The 17,109-nt window shown below is 39.5% G+C and overlaps 1 protein-coding gene across 2 annotated transcripts in view; it reads left to right on the plus strand.

Annotated features, from left to right (window-relative positions):
* Positions 1-17,109, plus strand: part of myo1ea (myosin IEa) — a 61,807-nt gene that overhangs the window by 43,001 nt on the left and 1,697 nt on the right. Inside the window, exons 15-28 of one of the 2 annotated variants that reach the window (XM_034680859.1) lie at positions 342-427; positions 2,780-2,861; positions 3,075-3,181; positions 4,258-4,356; positions 5,755-5,899; positions 9,458-9,572; positions 9,660-9,829; positions 9,918-10,063; positions 12,477-12,623; positions 12,780-12,937; positions 13,382-13,471; positions 13,561-13,765; positions 15,044-15,079; positions 16,129-16,304. In XM_034680859.1, coding sequence (XP_034536750.1) covers positions 342-427; positions 2,780-2,861; positions 3,075-3,181; positions 4,258-4,356; positions 5,755-5,899; positions 9,458-9,572; positions 9,660-9,829; positions 9,918-10,063; positions 12,477-12,623; positions 12,780-12,937; positions 13,382-13,471; positions 13,561-13,765; positions 15,044-15,079; positions 16,129-16,304 — 1,762 coding nt within the window. The remainder of the gene's footprint in view (positions 1-341; positions 428-2,779; positions 2,862-3,074; positions 3,182-4,257; positions 4,357-5,754; positions 5,900-9,457; positions 9,573-9,659; positions 9,830-9,917; positions 10,064-12,476; positions 12,624-12,779; positions 12,938-13,381; positions 13,472-13,560; positions 13,766-15,043; positions 15,080-16,128; positions 16,305-17,109) is intronic. The other variant, XM_034680860.1, reaches the window with a different exon arrangement.

Consider the following 17,109-nt stretch of genomic DNA (forward strand, 5'->3'; position numbering starts at 1 on the left):
TGCCGCAGGCTTAATGAGCCATGCAATAAAGACTCGAGGGGCTCCCATGACCGTGCTCCAAGCATTCCTCCAGTCTGTGTCTACAGTAACGCAGAAATAACATCTTTCAATTCATGCACTTCTAAAGCACTGCAGGTTTTATAAGGAAGCTAATCCTGGAAGGTGCACAGTTCGAAGTTGGAACTCTTTGGTCATTTTCTTCCCCCATAAAACTTGAGACGATATTTTTAACACAAAATATTAGTTATTTTTTATGTTCATGCAAGTTTAATCCATCAGTTTAACCTTGTCCTTCTTGAAAATGATGACTCTTTAAGAATTCTTGTTTATCTCTCCTCCAGGTGTCTTACGATGCTGAAGGTTTCTGCGAGAGGAACAGAGACGTCCTTTTTAATGACCTCATTGAGCTGATGCAGAGCAGTGAAATGTAAGTAACGTGGTGAAGATTTATTTGATGGATGTTTTAGAGGACTTGTCTATTGTGATGCATATGGTTATAATTGAATACATGTGAATGAGGGGCCTCAGACGTTGCATTTCATCTGGAAACTGGGGTGGTGTAGCAGAAGTGTGCAGGGCAGGGTTAACGTGTTGCCCTCTGCCCTTGATGTCATCTGGCGGCTGCCCAGATCTGCAGCTTTTAGGGGTCTACCCAGTCTTAAAAGTGGAGTCTCCCTGTGGGGCTGCTTTGTGGAGTCTGTTCCCCTTGTGTTTGGGCTTCTTGGGCTGTCTTTGTGTCAAAGTGGCCATCTGTGCAAACAGCCTTGCATTGTCTGTGTAACCCCTGCAGGCCTCAGCCACCGCTCGCCCTCTTTGTGTGCACATTTTGTTAGGCCCCAAAGAAGGTTATGTCAAAATCCCATTCAGACATGCTGGAAAATACATGCACTCTGCAACATACTTGCTCACAAAAGCATGTGTATTTATATATGTACATGCATAGATAAAAGGCTTTGGCTCAGTCGCACTTGAAGGAAGCCTGAGAAGGAAGGAAGCAGCCTCATTCCTCAGAGCAGCAGGTTTGAATAGAGAAGAAAAGAGTGACCAGTATTGTCAGCTGGACATTATTATCAGATTCTTTTGTGCACATGACCTGTTGATCCTTTCTTCTGTGTCCATAGCTTTGACTCAGATGCTCAAAAGCAAACAAATATGAGTGGAAACCAATAAGAGGCTGAAATTAAAACAACAAAATAGCTGCATACAAAACAGAGAAAAAGGAGTAATAAACACCAGAGGTGGCGGCATAGAGAAGCAGAAATACATGAGCTGGTGAGCAGCTTTGCACCAGGCCTGCCTGTCTCCACATACTCATGTGTGAGTTTATCAAATGCATACAGCTGACACAGTTCAAAGGATCCTTGGTGCCTGAGTGGCACAGTCGCTGAACACAAAAGGGAAAAATTAGCTGTTTTACGGATCGTGACTTTGAATAAGTATTTTCCTTTCATGAAGCAGATAATGTTGTCCTTTGTTCATCATAAGTAAATGCATAGTGTGAATGCTGTATCTGTAAACTGAAGTGTGCTTAAAAGTTCAAACCTGCACAGTTGAGTGTTTGTCGTTAGTCGAGGCAACCTGAGAGAACGGAAACTTTACAGATATTTGCAACAACTGGTTGCAGCTATCATGTACATCACTGTTCCTTATACGCTGTTGCACACTGTCCATATTTGTACGGTCGTAGACTCTCTCACTGGCTGAGTTTTATTTATAAATCTATTCTTGGACTTCTCCCTACATACTTGTGTGTACACATGTGTAGAAACCTCAGCCGATATGGCCTGCGCTCTCAGGACATCAGACAGTTGCAGGTCCCGAGAGTCAGAACTGAACTGGGCAAAAAGGCTTTTAAATTTTCAGCCCCGTTTACCTGGAATGATGTGCAGAAGGACTTGAAACTGACACATCTTGTAACTCTGGGGGAATTCAAGTCAATTATAAAAGACAGAGAAACACGCTCCATTGGATGTTGTGATTGTACTGTGTAACCATGTGAAACTGTGACTTTATTTTATTTGTGTTGTTTTGTGTGCTTGTTGTGTGTTGTAACCTATTTTTTGCTGCCGTCTTAGCCAGGTCATTCTTGAAAAAGAGGTTTGAAATCTCAATGAGTCTTTTACCTGGTTAAATAAATAAAGAAGAAGAACATACAGATCAGCAGCATCACATCAGAGGATGATGACGATTTCAGAAAATCACACTGTTACTTAAAGTTTGTGTAAAATGGTATAAAGTCTTTCAGAGGAAAACTGTTTTCAAATATATTATGAAGGAAAACCTCCACTGAGGACTCTACCACACTGTCAATCATCCGCTGTAGGCTTCATGAAATGGATGATAATTCAATTTGAGACTACACAGAGAGAGACGGCTGAGACTTCATGAAACAAACTCCCTAATTAGTGTCCTTTTTACATTTATCTATGTTCATAAATACTCCTCATGCATCAACTTTGTAAACGCCTGTACAGAGGTGGCCTTGGTTCGAGTTTCTGCACAGAGGAGAGTTTATGCAAACACAGTGCGCACACACACATCGCTTGTTTTCTCACCCGCCTCCAACTCAGACCTTCCCAAGTGGTTCAGGAATTTAAACCTGCGACCTTACTCAAAGGTCCTTGGTTTGTTAGTCATTAACTGACTTTCTATTTGTGGTTAACAGAGTCTGAACGTTATTTAAAGGACCACAACATTTTGCTTTTGTTAGGACAAGAATGAAACCAGACTTTCTTTTTTCCAATCCTAACTCATTCCCCTCACTGTTGTCCTTCGGCAGCGGCTTCATCAGAGCACTTTTTCCAGAAAACCTCAACGCTGACAAGAAGGGTCGACCCTCAACTGCAGGCAGCAAAATAAAGGTGTGTGTACAGTACAGTGTGTACCTGTCCCTCTTCTTTATCAGGGTCACTGTGGGGAAAAAGGCTTTGTAAAGATAATGTGTGTTTACTGTCCTTCAGCCGTTAGTCAGTCATTTCAGCCACTTCTTCAGTCAGCATTTTTGTGTCTCTGCATTCTCATTATTACTGGCATCACGTTCCTCTCTTGATCATTGCACTTACTCCACCTTTTAGAGACAAGCCAATGATCTAGTGGGCACGCTGATGAAATGCACTCCGCACTACATCCGCTGCATCAAACCAAATGAAACCAAGAAACCCAGAGACTGGGAGGAGAGCCGGTAAGTGCACTCACCGTGACCCCTTGTGATTGTTACAGTCCCACATGACTCCACCATCCAGTCCATCAAACACTTAATGTCACTCTCTAAAGCCAAAGTATGTATATATGTATAGTGTAATAGTTGTAAGATTTAATGACATAAACAAATAATAATTCATGTTTGCTCTTTTCCTGATGTCTGCCATCGTGTTAATGTAAAAGAAATCCTTACAGATTGATCCCACCTTTATTCCTTATCAATATTTATCATATTTCCTATAAGCTCTCTCTTTCACACATTAGTTTCAAACTCAGTCATCGATCAGATCTGTTCTACCTCCACACATTTTCTTTTTACACTTTGTTTTGGGTGTTTTCTGAGGACACAGTCATGTGAGTGGTGTTAAAACAGGGCCCCCTCTTTATCCCTTTGTTCCAGTTTCCCGCTCTTTGCCACTCTATTACATGTTTGCAGTGCTGTTGCATTGTTCAAAACCGATGACCTTCCTGTTGGGAATCCGGTGCAGGCTAGCTCATTAATTAGCAGCGGAACTCATGATTTCACAGGAAGTCTGAGTGAACTAAGTAGTGCTTAATGTCTTTGTTTGAGGCAGAAGTTAGTCACATGCAGTTGTTTTGCATACAATGAACTGTGATTTTAGCTTCCGCTTGAGGACCGCCGCAGATCTTGTATATGATGTTAGACTACAGTGGCTGATATTTCTAGCTACTGTTGGTAAAATGCAAGCTGGAAGTGGTTAAAAGTCAAAATAATTTACATCAGGGTTGTCATACATTGACACTTTTTAAACACACATGCTCATTTGAGGACATAGATGGGCTTTTTATGTCTCAAGCCATTAACTTCCCTTTTCTTGCCTTTTATTATTTTTATACAAAAGTAGAAAGCATGAACTCCATCAAGGTACCACATGTAGAGAGGCCATAAGGTCATGATTCATCAACGTAACATTCATCTGCAAAAACTTGATAAGTGATTGATAGTCATTTGAAGACATGCCAAAGAAGAGGGAGATAAGTTTGATCATTTCATCCTAATGCTGTTCTCTCTGATCTATTTCCATCTATCTGAAGAGTGAAGCATCAAGTGGAGTACCTGGGTCTGAAGGAGAACATCAGGGTGAGGCGTGCTGGTTACGCCTACCGCAGAGTCTTCAAGAAGTTCCTCAACAGGTAACAGGCAGAGACTATGTAAAGAAGTGGATGTTACACAGTGACGTCTTTCATTGGTTTTTGAACTACCATATTAAACCTTTGAACTATTGATGTTGTCATATTATGTTTTTGGGCCAGAAGAGATTTAGAGGGGGAGTTGGGAAATGGGTTTGCAAAGACTAGGACACTGAACTTCTACAGTTATTTTGTTTATGCTTAAGCTAATTCATTATTTGATTAATTTAACCTTTATTTAACCAGGTTGGTCCCATTGAGATCAAATATCTCTTTTCCAAGGGAGACCTTGCCTAGACAGTCAGCAGCAAAAAACAGAAGTTACAGACATAGACACAGAGAACCAAAGTACACTTTACGAGCACAATGTTTGTTGCAGAAAGAGCCGCTACCTAGGAGGCAGTTGTAACAAGACACACTAAAACAACGACATTCTAAAGATTCAGCTTCAAGATCTTTCATTTTAGATTTAAAAACATTCCGTGACACCAGCTCCTTGAGTTTCAAGCCATTCTGCAATAAATTAGCTGGCTAATTAGCTCTTTCAGTACAGTGATTCAAACAGAGTAAACGTCTGTGGTGGCTGTTGATTATAAATTACTGATTAAGAGAGCTGAATATTTTAAACTCATTGGGGTAAAGTCAAAACAGTTTTGAATACCACGCATGGGCTCTACAAATGAATAAATGACGCTAAACAAGCAAACAGTTAGCATGACTTAGTAAGTGCTGACTAATGCTCACATAAATTTGTATTCACTCACTGAAAAACTGGAGTACAGTTACCATGAGTGAGAAGCATGGAAACACAAGTTATGCTGTCTACCGGCTGTAAACATTTTTAATGCTGCTGTAATCATTTTTAATGCTGCTGTAATGTTGAGCAGTTTAACATGCTCCTCTATGGAGATTGTTTTACTTTTAGACTCAGCCTCTAGTGGCAAGTCAAGGAACTGCAGTCTATGCCTCATCTATTAAGGCTCAGTTTTGTAGCTATATAACTACTCGTTGGCAGGCATCGGACTCACAGTGAGGTCATATTGACTTTAGATTGTGTTGCGGTTTAAAAATAGAGATATACCTGATAGGTGTATTTACAGATACCGACCTTTATTGCAGATTGTTGAAGCACTAATCAACATTGAATCCAGTCCCTTTGTCCATGTTTTTATTTCCACTTGTATAAACATTTAGTATTTTATAGTTTCATCGTGAACATGTTTCATTAGTTTTCTAGGGTAAGATATGGAGATATGGATATGGAGAAGAGACCTCCTGTATGTGATCTGTATCTGTACCTAAAGATAATGTCAACATCTAGTTTGGATCGAATGTCATCCAAACCTGTGACTTCCTCCTAATGTAAAATGCGTGACCTATGTTGAACTCTCTGGTCTTCAGGTATGCCATCCTCACCAAAGAGTCCTGGCCCACGTGGCGAGGAGACGAGAAACAAGGTGTTGTTCATCTCTTGCGATCAGTCAACATGGATCAGGATCAGTTCCAGCTTGGTCGCACAAAGATCTTCGTCAAAGCCCCTGAGTCGGTACGTTTGACATCCCACTTGCCTCCAGACAGTCAAACCCTGCACAGCTGCTCAGTATTTGCCCTTCATAATACAGCTGCTTTATAAAAAAACATTAAAACTTCAACATTCTCACATGTTGTATAACAGACTAAGAGCTCAATTCACATGTGAGAATGTCTGCTGGCAGGGAAAAAGCCTTTTTGTGTTAGCAGGAAAAAAAACTGAACTCACCATTTTTACACTGCAAACCATAAAAGGGCACTACAGTCCCAAATCATGCTCGAATCCCTGTAATAGGGGCGGAGACTGAACCCGACCCTCGCACCACGTCAGCACTGAGTCAACACTGCTCTGGAACTAAAACACAAGCACAGGCTGTGGTTGCAGAGTTTGGGGGGACATCGTAAAGGCCCGTCTTTTTCCACCATAACTCCTTTTTTCTTTTTTTTTCATTTCTATGAAAGCAGCACTTGTGTGAAGCCTGCACTCACTGGTACACATCATGCACGAACAAGCATGCACACTGCACACACACACACAGATGTATGTTTAGAAGCTAATACACACATCGTAGTTTTTATTCAGGCCTTAAAGTGGATCCTGAATGCCTGTACTTATTCATTGTAGCCGAGCATGCCAAGAGCCCCCCATCCCCCGACACGGTCTGAGACTGAGAGTCCGAGTCACTGAGGTGTGATTATGAAAGGCAAATATCACGCAGGGCGGAGCGCTGAAATGATCTGCCAGGCTTCTCAAAACAAGCCTCTCTGTCTGATAAGACACTGACACCAGCTCATTAGTCGTATGACAGAAGGGGTTTTCTGTTGGATGTAATAAGGAAAGTTTGTTTGACACCAGGCCAGATGTTAGAGAAGAGATTCTCTGTGAATGTGATGATGGATGAGTGGTGGCTCTTTATGTACTGCACTGAGGGAGAGTGAAGACAGAGGCCTCAATTCTTTTTTTTAAACTTTATTTATTAAGTTTTGGGTTTATACAACATATAAACATGAACATACACATAATGACAAACTGAACTCGTACAGACAACACTCACATTAACCCCACCCACCCCCTGACCAAGAGCACATCCGAGATACAGAGCAACAAAACAGATTCAGGAAGAGGAATAAACAGAAATAAAAAAAATGACAAGGCAACAGATGGTAATAAAAAAAAAGGGATAAACAAACAAATAAATAAATAACACAAATTCAACAATTGGGGGACTATACTTTAGTAAATTTGTCAGGGAAACCTCTCAGTGTATGTCTCATTTTCTCAAGTTGGAGCAGAGATAGCAACTCATGTACCCATCTTCTAAAGGGGGGGGTATTAGATTTCCAATTCATCAGAATGAGTCCGTGTGCGATGAGGCTACTAAATGCTACTGCTTTCTTCTGTGCATTTGGGCCATGAGTATCTATATGTTTCAACCCAGAAATGGCTGTGAGGGGGTTGGGCTTAAGAGGCGTAAAACACAGAGCAGAAAGGCAGTCAAAAACTGATGACCACAAATTGAGCAAGGAGGGACAAGACCAGAAGATATGGCCCAACGAGTGTCAATTCTAAGTGTAGAAATTTAAGAGAATCATTACGTTAATATATAAACCATTACCTACCTAAAGTACCCATTAACTCAAGGGTACTCTTTAATGTTTTTGATATAAATTCCAAACACATTAGTCACTTATTATCAACACATATATGATGATTATTATAAGAGCTCTTTCAGTTTTGGATGGTCACTGAAAATCAACATCTTCTCTGATGATTGGTATCATTTCTGGGTGCGTTTTATTTTTATTTATGTATTAATTTTTTATTTGCAATCACGAGTTCACAATTGTACAAGTTCCATTTGTTACTTGTCGTCTATAGTGATCCATCTTGTTTTTTAATGTTACAAGACCGAGCTCAATAAAAACAAAAACAAAAACAAACAAAAAAAAGAGCAAAGACAATGATAGAACATGGGGTGTCTGTTTCACAAGACAATAATAAATACAAACACTTTAATACACAGAAGTAAGTTTGAATACTTTAAACAAAAGAAGGTCTTTTTGTAGAAATATAAGACATCCACTTACCCCACACTTCCTCAAATTTGTCTTTCTGAAGCTTAAAAAAAAGGTAATCCGTTCCATTTTAAAAAATGTCATAAATTAAATCATACCAGTCATTGATAGATGGTGGGGTAGGTTTCTGGTTATTGCTTTCCTGGCAGCTATGCTCAATATTCCAAATTAATAAATACATCTTCTATTAGTGGATGTGTGGAGGTGTCCAACAAAGAGCTGGTCCCAACTAAAAGTCACATTTGTATCAAACACCCTGTGGGTGCGTTTTTTTAAAATGAGAATTGTGCTTGAAAATGTTTTGTGCTGTAAATTGTTTTAAGGTTTTGTGCTTTCATTTGTAAGGGGAAACATTCAGTCTGTAGTCCCTGTTTAAAACATTCATAAGCAATTTATCATCATATAACAAAGTATGAATTAGCTGTGCATGCATTTAAGGACATCAACTGTATTTGTTTACAAAATCTCACAGTAGTTACAACTTTTTAAATTATTCATCGCAGCTTTATTTTACGATATTATAATTCTGTATTTGTTGACATTTGATAAACACTTATAACTACTTATAACTTCACATACACTATAGCTGGTTACTTACTATTTTCAGTTATAATAATGCTAATAATATGAAGTTAAGAGTGTTATAACTAACGAGACTGCCAATGAAACTTATCAATCAGCACAAATGAATGAATTACGCTATTAAAAAGTTGTAGTCCACATAAAGGTTATTTCTGCTTCTACTCAGATTTTTGTAGAGTGAGGTTTCTTTAGGACTTGGTAACTTTGAAGCTCCCCCAGACTTCATTGTTATTCCTCATCACAGAGTGGTCTAAACCTAAACCCCACCAGCTGTTCTTGAATTTCTCACCTGGCAGGTTGAATCAGTGTTTTCAGGGTCAGCAATAATGTGGAGTGAGTGTCTCAATCAATGACTCTGCATGTTTTGTTTTTTTCTCGTCCTCAAAGCGTTTGTGGTTGAAGTTGATGTGTTGTGTTTCTGGGATTGTTGGTGGTTTGTTCCTGTGGCGGGGTGGTTGATGCCAGGTCTGGTCCAGCAGTAGGCAGGATGTTTAGTCTGCAGGGAGAGGGCAGAGTGTGATTGCGTGTTTAGAGGCCAGTCAGGAAACAACATCAATGGGTGAGATGACTGGTGCTTTTTTGGCGCAGAGTCAGCTTCTCGTGCAGGAAGTGGTGAAATAAAAGCCCATATATGTAGATTATGGATTTTAAAGTGTAGTCATGTTTGTACTGGAAGGCAACACATTCATTTTACAGTTAAAGGAACAATGGCTATCTCACCATAAATCTAGTATAAACTATCAACAGGTTATCATACATTAAAGTTCAAATGTTCTCAAGTATGTAAAAAAAACAGTAGCCACTCCCCCTATGCAGTCGTTCATTCTGTTTCGTCTGTTCAGGTCTGTCTGGGTTTCCTCTGAGGTAAGCCAGTCCTCACTTTGTGTGATTTGTTTCTCTTTGGGTTAATTCACAGCTCTTTCTGCTGGAGGAGACGAGGGAGCGAAAGTTTGACGGCTATGCCAGAACCATCCAGAAAGCCTGGAGGAAATACATGGCCCGCAAGAAATATGTCCAGATGAGGGAAGAAGGTGAGTGACGGGACATCTTACAGCTTACTCTGTCCATCCATCTACCTCTGTCCTCATCTCTCATGCTCTATTACTGGGTTTGTGCAGCCTCTGACCTGCTGGTGAACCGGAAAGAGAGGCGACGACACAGCCTCAACAGAAACTTCGTAGGAGACTACCTGGGGATGGATGACAGGCCGGAGCTACGACAGTTTCTGGCCAAGAGAGAGAAGATCGACTTTGCAGACAAAGTTACAAAATATGACCGCCGCTTCAAGGTCGGTCTCTTTTAGTCTGCAGATTGTTTGTTCAGCTCAACAAAAGACATTTATGAATAACTATCTGCTATTTTTCTGCTCTGTTTAGGGAATTAAGAGGGACTTGATCCTGACTCCAAAGTCTGTGTACCTGATTGGAAGAGAAAAGGTGAAACAGGGTCCAGAGAAAGGCCAGGTGACAGAGGTGCTGAAGAGGAAGATTGATGTGGAGAAGATATTGGCAGTTTCTCTAAGGTACAAAGTAGTTTAAAAGGAGTCAATCTTGGGACATACTGGGTTGCTCATTTCAGTTATTATAACATCTGTATCAGATATTTACATTGGCTGCATGGCTGAAAAACTTGATTCAATGTACCTGTCAGTTAGGCTCCAGTTAGAGGTTTAACAGAACAAGCACAGAAGTAATTTATTAGTCACATGTCTGTTTTCATGAACGAGCAGCCAGTGGTTGACAAAGTACACGTCTTCCTTACTTAAGTCAATGTATAGATCCTCCTGGTCAAACATTACTCCAATACAAGTGAAAGTTGTTTTGCCAAATTATTACTTGAGTTAAAGTACCAGAGTACTTGCTTTTAAAAATGCTTAAGTATTCAAAGTACTTTTTTAAAAATCTCAAAACGTTTTTTTGAGTGCAGTCAAGGATGCCTGGGTGTACATTCTGCTACGTTCTGTTTCTCTAGAAAACATTATTTCATATCTAAAAAGTATACCATGACATATAAACTAAGTCACTACAAGCACAGACAAGTTTCAAATATTCATCTGGAATAAAACAAGTGTGTTGGCTACAGACCTTCACATGCTTTCTCAGGTTAGATGGAGATGTTTTGTAGGCTGTGAGGAAGTTTGTGTGGTAAACAGATCAGAGATTTACAACAATATGAATCATTCTTAATTTCAAAAACCTCAAACGTGGGCTTAAAATATGGCCTTGGTGCACAGGTACAGAATCATCATCCTTCACAGCCATAGCCATCATCACCACGACTAAATGAACGGAATGATCTGAATAATGTTCGATCTGCATTTGATCTACGCTCAATACACGAACAGTTTACAGTCTTTGGGATCTGATTTTAGAAAAGAAAATTCATGAGCTGACTTCAAAGCTAAAGTAGTGAGTAACTAGAGCATTGATAGAAATGTAGGGGAGTAAAAAGTACAATAATTGTCTTCTGAATGTAGTGGAGTAAAAGTAATAAGTTTCCCCAAAAAATAATACTCAAGTAAAGTACAGATACTCAAAAAATGTACTTAAGTACTGTACTCAAGTAAATTTACTCTGTTACTGTCCACCATTGGGAGCAGCCCATATGAACAAATGTAGTATTCCTACAATCTGCAGAAATCAATGTTAAGCACAGCATCCTACTTTCCTGCTAATATAATATTGAGGCAGGTTCATTAAGCTCTGCTGCAAAGGCAATGTTCAGCACAATATGTTCCCAGTTTTGTCCTTTCAGGGTCTCTCAAGCTAATGGATCATCTTTATCAAGGAAAATTATTAGAGGGGCACGAGGAAGTGTTTACTTAAATGCATTTTTTTTTTCTAATTCAAAAACAGTTACATCTTTGAAAAGAAATGCAGGGAAGCAAATAAAACACATTCATTTTAAAATAAGATATCAATTCTTTGCATATTTAAACTAAAATCAAAGATCTTCCCTCACATTTCCAAAATCTGTCTCGTTTTTCTAAACAGAGGAACTTACACGTGCTTTTATTTTGAAAGCTCTATGAATGTTTTACGGGTGCCGATGACCTCACGGAAAATTCAACAAATTACCACTGAATTTTAAACCCATTGTAAATTGCCACTACGTAATAAGGTACATCTGCTGTTGTGAGAACATTAACATGTTTCGATCTGTTGTATCATAAGATACCAGCAGATAATGAGCTGTTTCCAAAACAAGACAATGGCTGCTCCATGGGCCCCAGCATATACTGTGCAGACATCGCACTGCCCACGGTCATGAACTTACTTCAAAGCCACAGTCTGGGTTTCCAATCACTCAAGCTCCCATGTTCCTGTAAATGTCACACAAGGGACAGTAAGAACATGTGGAGTATATTACACCCACCTTTAATATATTTGTCTGTCCCTTTGTGAGTGCAAGTTCCAGAAATGTGGTTGAAATAATCCACAATTAAAAGAACTCACATGAATGAAAGGTCACAGCTTTATTACAAAGACAAGAGGCAGAGAGAGGCTTGTCGGGCCTTTGTTGTTGTTTTGAATGATGTGTAACTTGTTTCAGAGGAAACATCACAAAACTGTCGGTGCAAGCATGTGGCTTTTGAGTCAGTGGGGTAATACGGACCAGGTGGTGCAATGAGTGAAAGCAGGAGTAGTAAAAAGCTCATCAGAAAAAAAAGCTTGACTCCACAGGGAGGAACAAAGTATCCTTGTGAGGGTTACGAGCACAAGCTGTCTCCCCTTTTCAGATGTGAGACCGGCTCTCTTTCTATGCAAATGTGAAAGATGAGTCTGACTCTCCATCTTGACTGCCATCAAAGTGGAGCAGTGGAGCAGTGAAGGAGAAGAAATAGATAATAGAATCGTAGCTGTAGGAGACTGAATAATTTGAAATCCTGTATCACAAATGAGCATCTCAGTAACCTCTACTTTTGTGTTTTTCAGCACAATGCAAGACGACTTCATGATCCTGCACGAGCAGGAGTACGACAGCCTGCTGGATTGTGTCTTTAAGACAGAGTTCATCAGCTTGCTGTCCCGCAGGTTTGAGGAAAAAACCCAGAAGAAGCTACCACTCAAGTTTAGTAACACGTAAGTAAACAAACACAATGTACCAGGCTTGCTGCAAAACGTTCCCAAATTCATATCAGAGACCCTTCAAATAATTGTCCTCATGAGGCCACAGGGACCATTTATGAGCTTTCACTGACTTGAGCAGCATATAAACTCTATATTTGTGTCCCTCAGACTGGATATGAAGTTGAAGAAGGAGAACTGGGGCTTCTTGAGCGGAGGTGGCACCCGGCAGGTCATGTTTGTCCAGGGTCAGGGGGACATGCCCGTACTGAAGCCTACTAGCAAATCTCTGCAGGTCAGCATCGGCTCTGGGCTTCCAAAGAACACACGTAAGTATTAACAGACCTGAAGTCCACAAAGGAAATGTTATCAGTATGAGCTAAGATGACATAATTAAGTCCAGTCATGACTTTAGTGACATCAGAAAGAAAATCTTAAGACTCATCACTGAGGTTAGAACCTTGGGACTTTAAAGATTTGAGAGCAGATGTTGTCAGTGAGTCAAAGAAACAACCTAAATAAGTATGAAACATTAATACAGTCAGTCATTCTCAATGTGATGTGCTGTTGTATAAATGGATCATCACTTAAAGTAGGAGAAAAGAGGAGGGATGGCTGGTTGAGCTAGTTTTGGTAAACTTTGAGTGAAAATGGAAAAGTTAAAACTTATATATATTTCCAGTTTCTTTCATCTTGAATTCGTATCTTCTTTCATTTACATGTCGGCTTTTTTAACGGCTTTGATGATTCGTTTCTTTGAATCTCTTTCACAGGTCCCACTAAGGCAAGCTTTTCTCAGGGTCGCTCCAACATGTCCCGAACTCACCAGAACATCCCCTCACGAGCTGCACCAGGTCCACCAGGTCAGCATTTACACCAACAATCGTATTTGAATCATTTTTCTTACATCTATACAGTGAGATCATCTTTATCCTTGTTTTTCTTGTCACAGTCGCTCACCAAAACGGTGGCCCCAAGAACACAAACCACTTGGCCAATCAGAGGAACACGCAGCATCACAGCCAGAGGCATCCTTCAGCCAGCAACGGGACACGCCCAATCCTGCCAAGCAACACCAACCAGGTGAAGGAGCGAGGAGGCAACCGGCCCCAGCCCAACCTGGACTGTCTTAAGGTCCCTGAACAAGGAGCTGCAGGGTGAGAGACGGGCATAGACACACAACAAAATACACTGAACACACAGTATGTACAGGAGAGAGAGAATAAACACACAATGAGATAACAGAGGAAGAAAATGGTAACTGTTCAGAGTGTTCACTGCTTCTGTTCGAAGATAACTGGAGTTAATTTCATCCTGTTAAACTTCCTCCTGGTCGTCTCTTAATTCAGTTTGTAGGATTTGTAAATTTCAAATTGAATTCAGCTGTTTTTTTAATCTTATGTGACCTCGCAGCTTCATCTGTAAAGTTTAATATCTCACCCAACGGACTCTTATGTAAGAATCTTTAGTGTTAACTCACTGCCTGGACAGAAAAAATACCCAGTCACATACTCAAGGCAAACTCAGAGAGAGCAGTTTGAAGATGGCTAATCAGCAGTTTTGTTTGCACCAAACCTGCGTTTGTTGGTAATGTGTCAGATAATTAATGTGATTTTTTAGAAGACAGGCCCCTTTGTGATACCCATCAAAGTGAATTTGAAAATTTAGACCCAAAAATGGTGTCTTAGTTTCCAGATAATTGCATTGGCTCTGATGCATAACTAATATCATTCAGCCAGACATGATGCATCTTTGTAGCAGTATTTTCAAATGTTCACTTGAAGCCCTTTCCTAATGCATTTATTTCTTTAAAAGCAAAGATTTAAGTAAAGAGGGGATCATTTTTATATTTTCATCCCAAATTGAGGATCATTTAAAGCTCCTGTGAGGGACTTTTGGTTTGTGTTGATTTTGGCGCCCCCTGTGGACAAATTGGGGCTTCTTATCTCAATGCTTATCTCGTCTTATAAAATGTCTAGATGTGTGTTTTTTATTAACTTAAAACAAATATCTCATCCTGCTGTCTTTTAAAAGCCAATCATATCCTCACTTTGAATCTTTACTTTGTAAAGTGTCAACAAAGGCAGTTTCAGCTGTGTGCTGTAACTCAGCTCATCTGACACCTACCCTGCTGCAGTGATCACAAGCTTTAAAGTTTCTCTACAAAGTGATCAGTCTCGTCGCTGATGGTCTTCTTAATTTTTCTTTATCACAAAAAGTCGTCAGTATTATTTTCAGTTTGTTTCATAACCAGATCAAAACTCCTTGAAGGAGCTTTAATTGTTTCGTTTACACATGTCCACATGAGTGAGGTTGTTTGCTGGTAAGACCAATGCCAAGTGTTTAATTTCTTCACAGGTACCACAGACACACACTGATCTACACACTTGTATTTCTGTAATTTGCCATAATTTGGATGATTTATTCTTTTATAGTAATGGAGACAGACGGCCAACTTCAAATGGAGGAATGTGAGTTGGAGTGTTTGCAGTCTTTTGGTGGTGGTTTAAAGTAGAAATGCTTTCGGCAGCAGAACAAATAGATGCTTCTTCTCTTCTACATGAGTTCTTTTATTTTCAAAATTCAAACTTATTTAAGAAGCCAAATGTAGACCACGACTAATATTTCATTTCCTGCTGCTCATATGTTTTTCTGACACCAAATGGGGATTTTCTTACAATTCATGTTAATCAATAGATCTTTTATTTCTTTAATGAAAGATCTATGAAAGAGTTTTTGAAATGAAAGAGTCCCTGCTCTGAAAAAAATATGTGGTGGATTTTGTTATGTAGAGTAACCTCAGTGAAAGGCAGGAATAGCAGATACATGCATAAGACGTTTATAAACAACCTTTTTTTTTCACTTTTAATTTCTGAATTATTTGATCCTCAGTTAGTTGGGCAGTTGGGTTACTCCATTCTAGGTCTTTTACACTCAATTTGGCATTATGTTGAAAAATTGTGAGTTGATAAAATGCTGTATGTAGAGTATAAATGTATTTATGTAAATTATCCCAGCATACAGAATAACACACTGAGATGTTAGAGGTACCACTGACTCTGGATCAACACGCTCTGCTCTGAACTTAGTGGGCTCACACCGGTTTTGTAAAAATAATGTGTGCACTCTATCTCCATCTTGTGGCTGATGTATGAACAACAGCACTTCATTCAAATGAAACATTTACCACAGTATGCCAGAGTTATTTCCTCATTGTCCTTTAATTTGATCATATCTAACCAGGAGAATTAAAAAGTTTCTATCAATTTAAGATTGGAAATGGTATCATTGAAAGATTTTCACCAAACAAGATGGTGATATGAGTGCACACTTCATCCTGGGATGTACTTTGTCAAAGTATCATATCCCAAATACACGCCTCACCTTCAAACCGCTTCTTCTGAGTTATGTTCACAGCAGCTGCAGCACAGAGAGCTGATTCTAACATTCACTGAGCACTGTGCTACAGATACTTACAGCTGTGCTGTGTCCCTCTTTTTTTTCCCTTCAAATGTTTCAGGGCCCACAGACCATCAGCCACCAGACCTCCGCCAGGAGGAGGACGACCAAAACCTGCACCCAAACCCAAACCCAAACCCCAAGTGCCCCAGTGCAAAGCTCTGTATGCCTACGACGCTCAGGACACGGACGAACTCAGCTTCAACGCTGATGACGTCATCGATATCATTAAAGAAGGTAAAGCAAAGAACACACTGCTGGATCCTTTGAGTAATGAGGACATCCAATATAAATACATCTGTTTAACCCTCCTGTTATATTCATTTCTCTGGAACAGCAATAATGGTCCTGGGTCAATTTGACATATTCAATTATCCAAAAGTGTCAGAACCCAAAAAATCCAACTCCATTACTAACCATTTAAATCAAGATGTAGTCCATTGTTGTTCTTTAATTCTCAAAGATCATGGTTCAATGAGGAGAACTCACTTCTTTTTAATGAAAATTCCTGTTAAAACTTTTTTAATGTACATTGGAAAGCCCTACATATAAATACAATAGTTTTACATGACAGATTTTGTTTATTTTATTTTACATTTTGAATTTTTTATGAAGTGATGTTGATAAATCAACACAACACCTCATGCTGCCCAGATTTCTATGCTGCATTTACCTGGTTTGGAATATTGCCCATAATAGACTTAAAAAGGGTCAATTTGACCCACAATATAACAGTAGGGTTAAGCACCTCATTTTTCTTATTAGCAGGAGGAAGGTGTATGTATTATGTCATTAATAGACATACTCTACCCAAGAGGAGATCCTCTAAAACGTAAAGGAAGAACCAACAGTGTTTATATTAAGAGTAATAACAGTTATAACATACATTTGCAGACACTTTATCTGAACTTACATTTATTTAGTATCAAAAAGGACTTTTAAATTGTCCTATTAATACTTTTTTTTATGATAACTTGGCCTTAAACTAAGTAAAAACAAACTTAATACAAGGACTGGGGGGGCAGTACTTTTGTTTTTGTGC

This window comes from Notolabrus celidotus, chromosome 3, assembly GCF_009762535.1.
Source record: "Notolabrus celidotus isolate fNotCel1 chromosome 3, fNotCel1.pri, whole genome shotgun sequence".
In the NCBI taxonomy this organism is placed as follows: domain Eukaryota; kingdom Metazoa; phylum Chordata; class Actinopteri; order Labriformes; family Labridae; genus Notolabrus; species Notolabrus celidotus.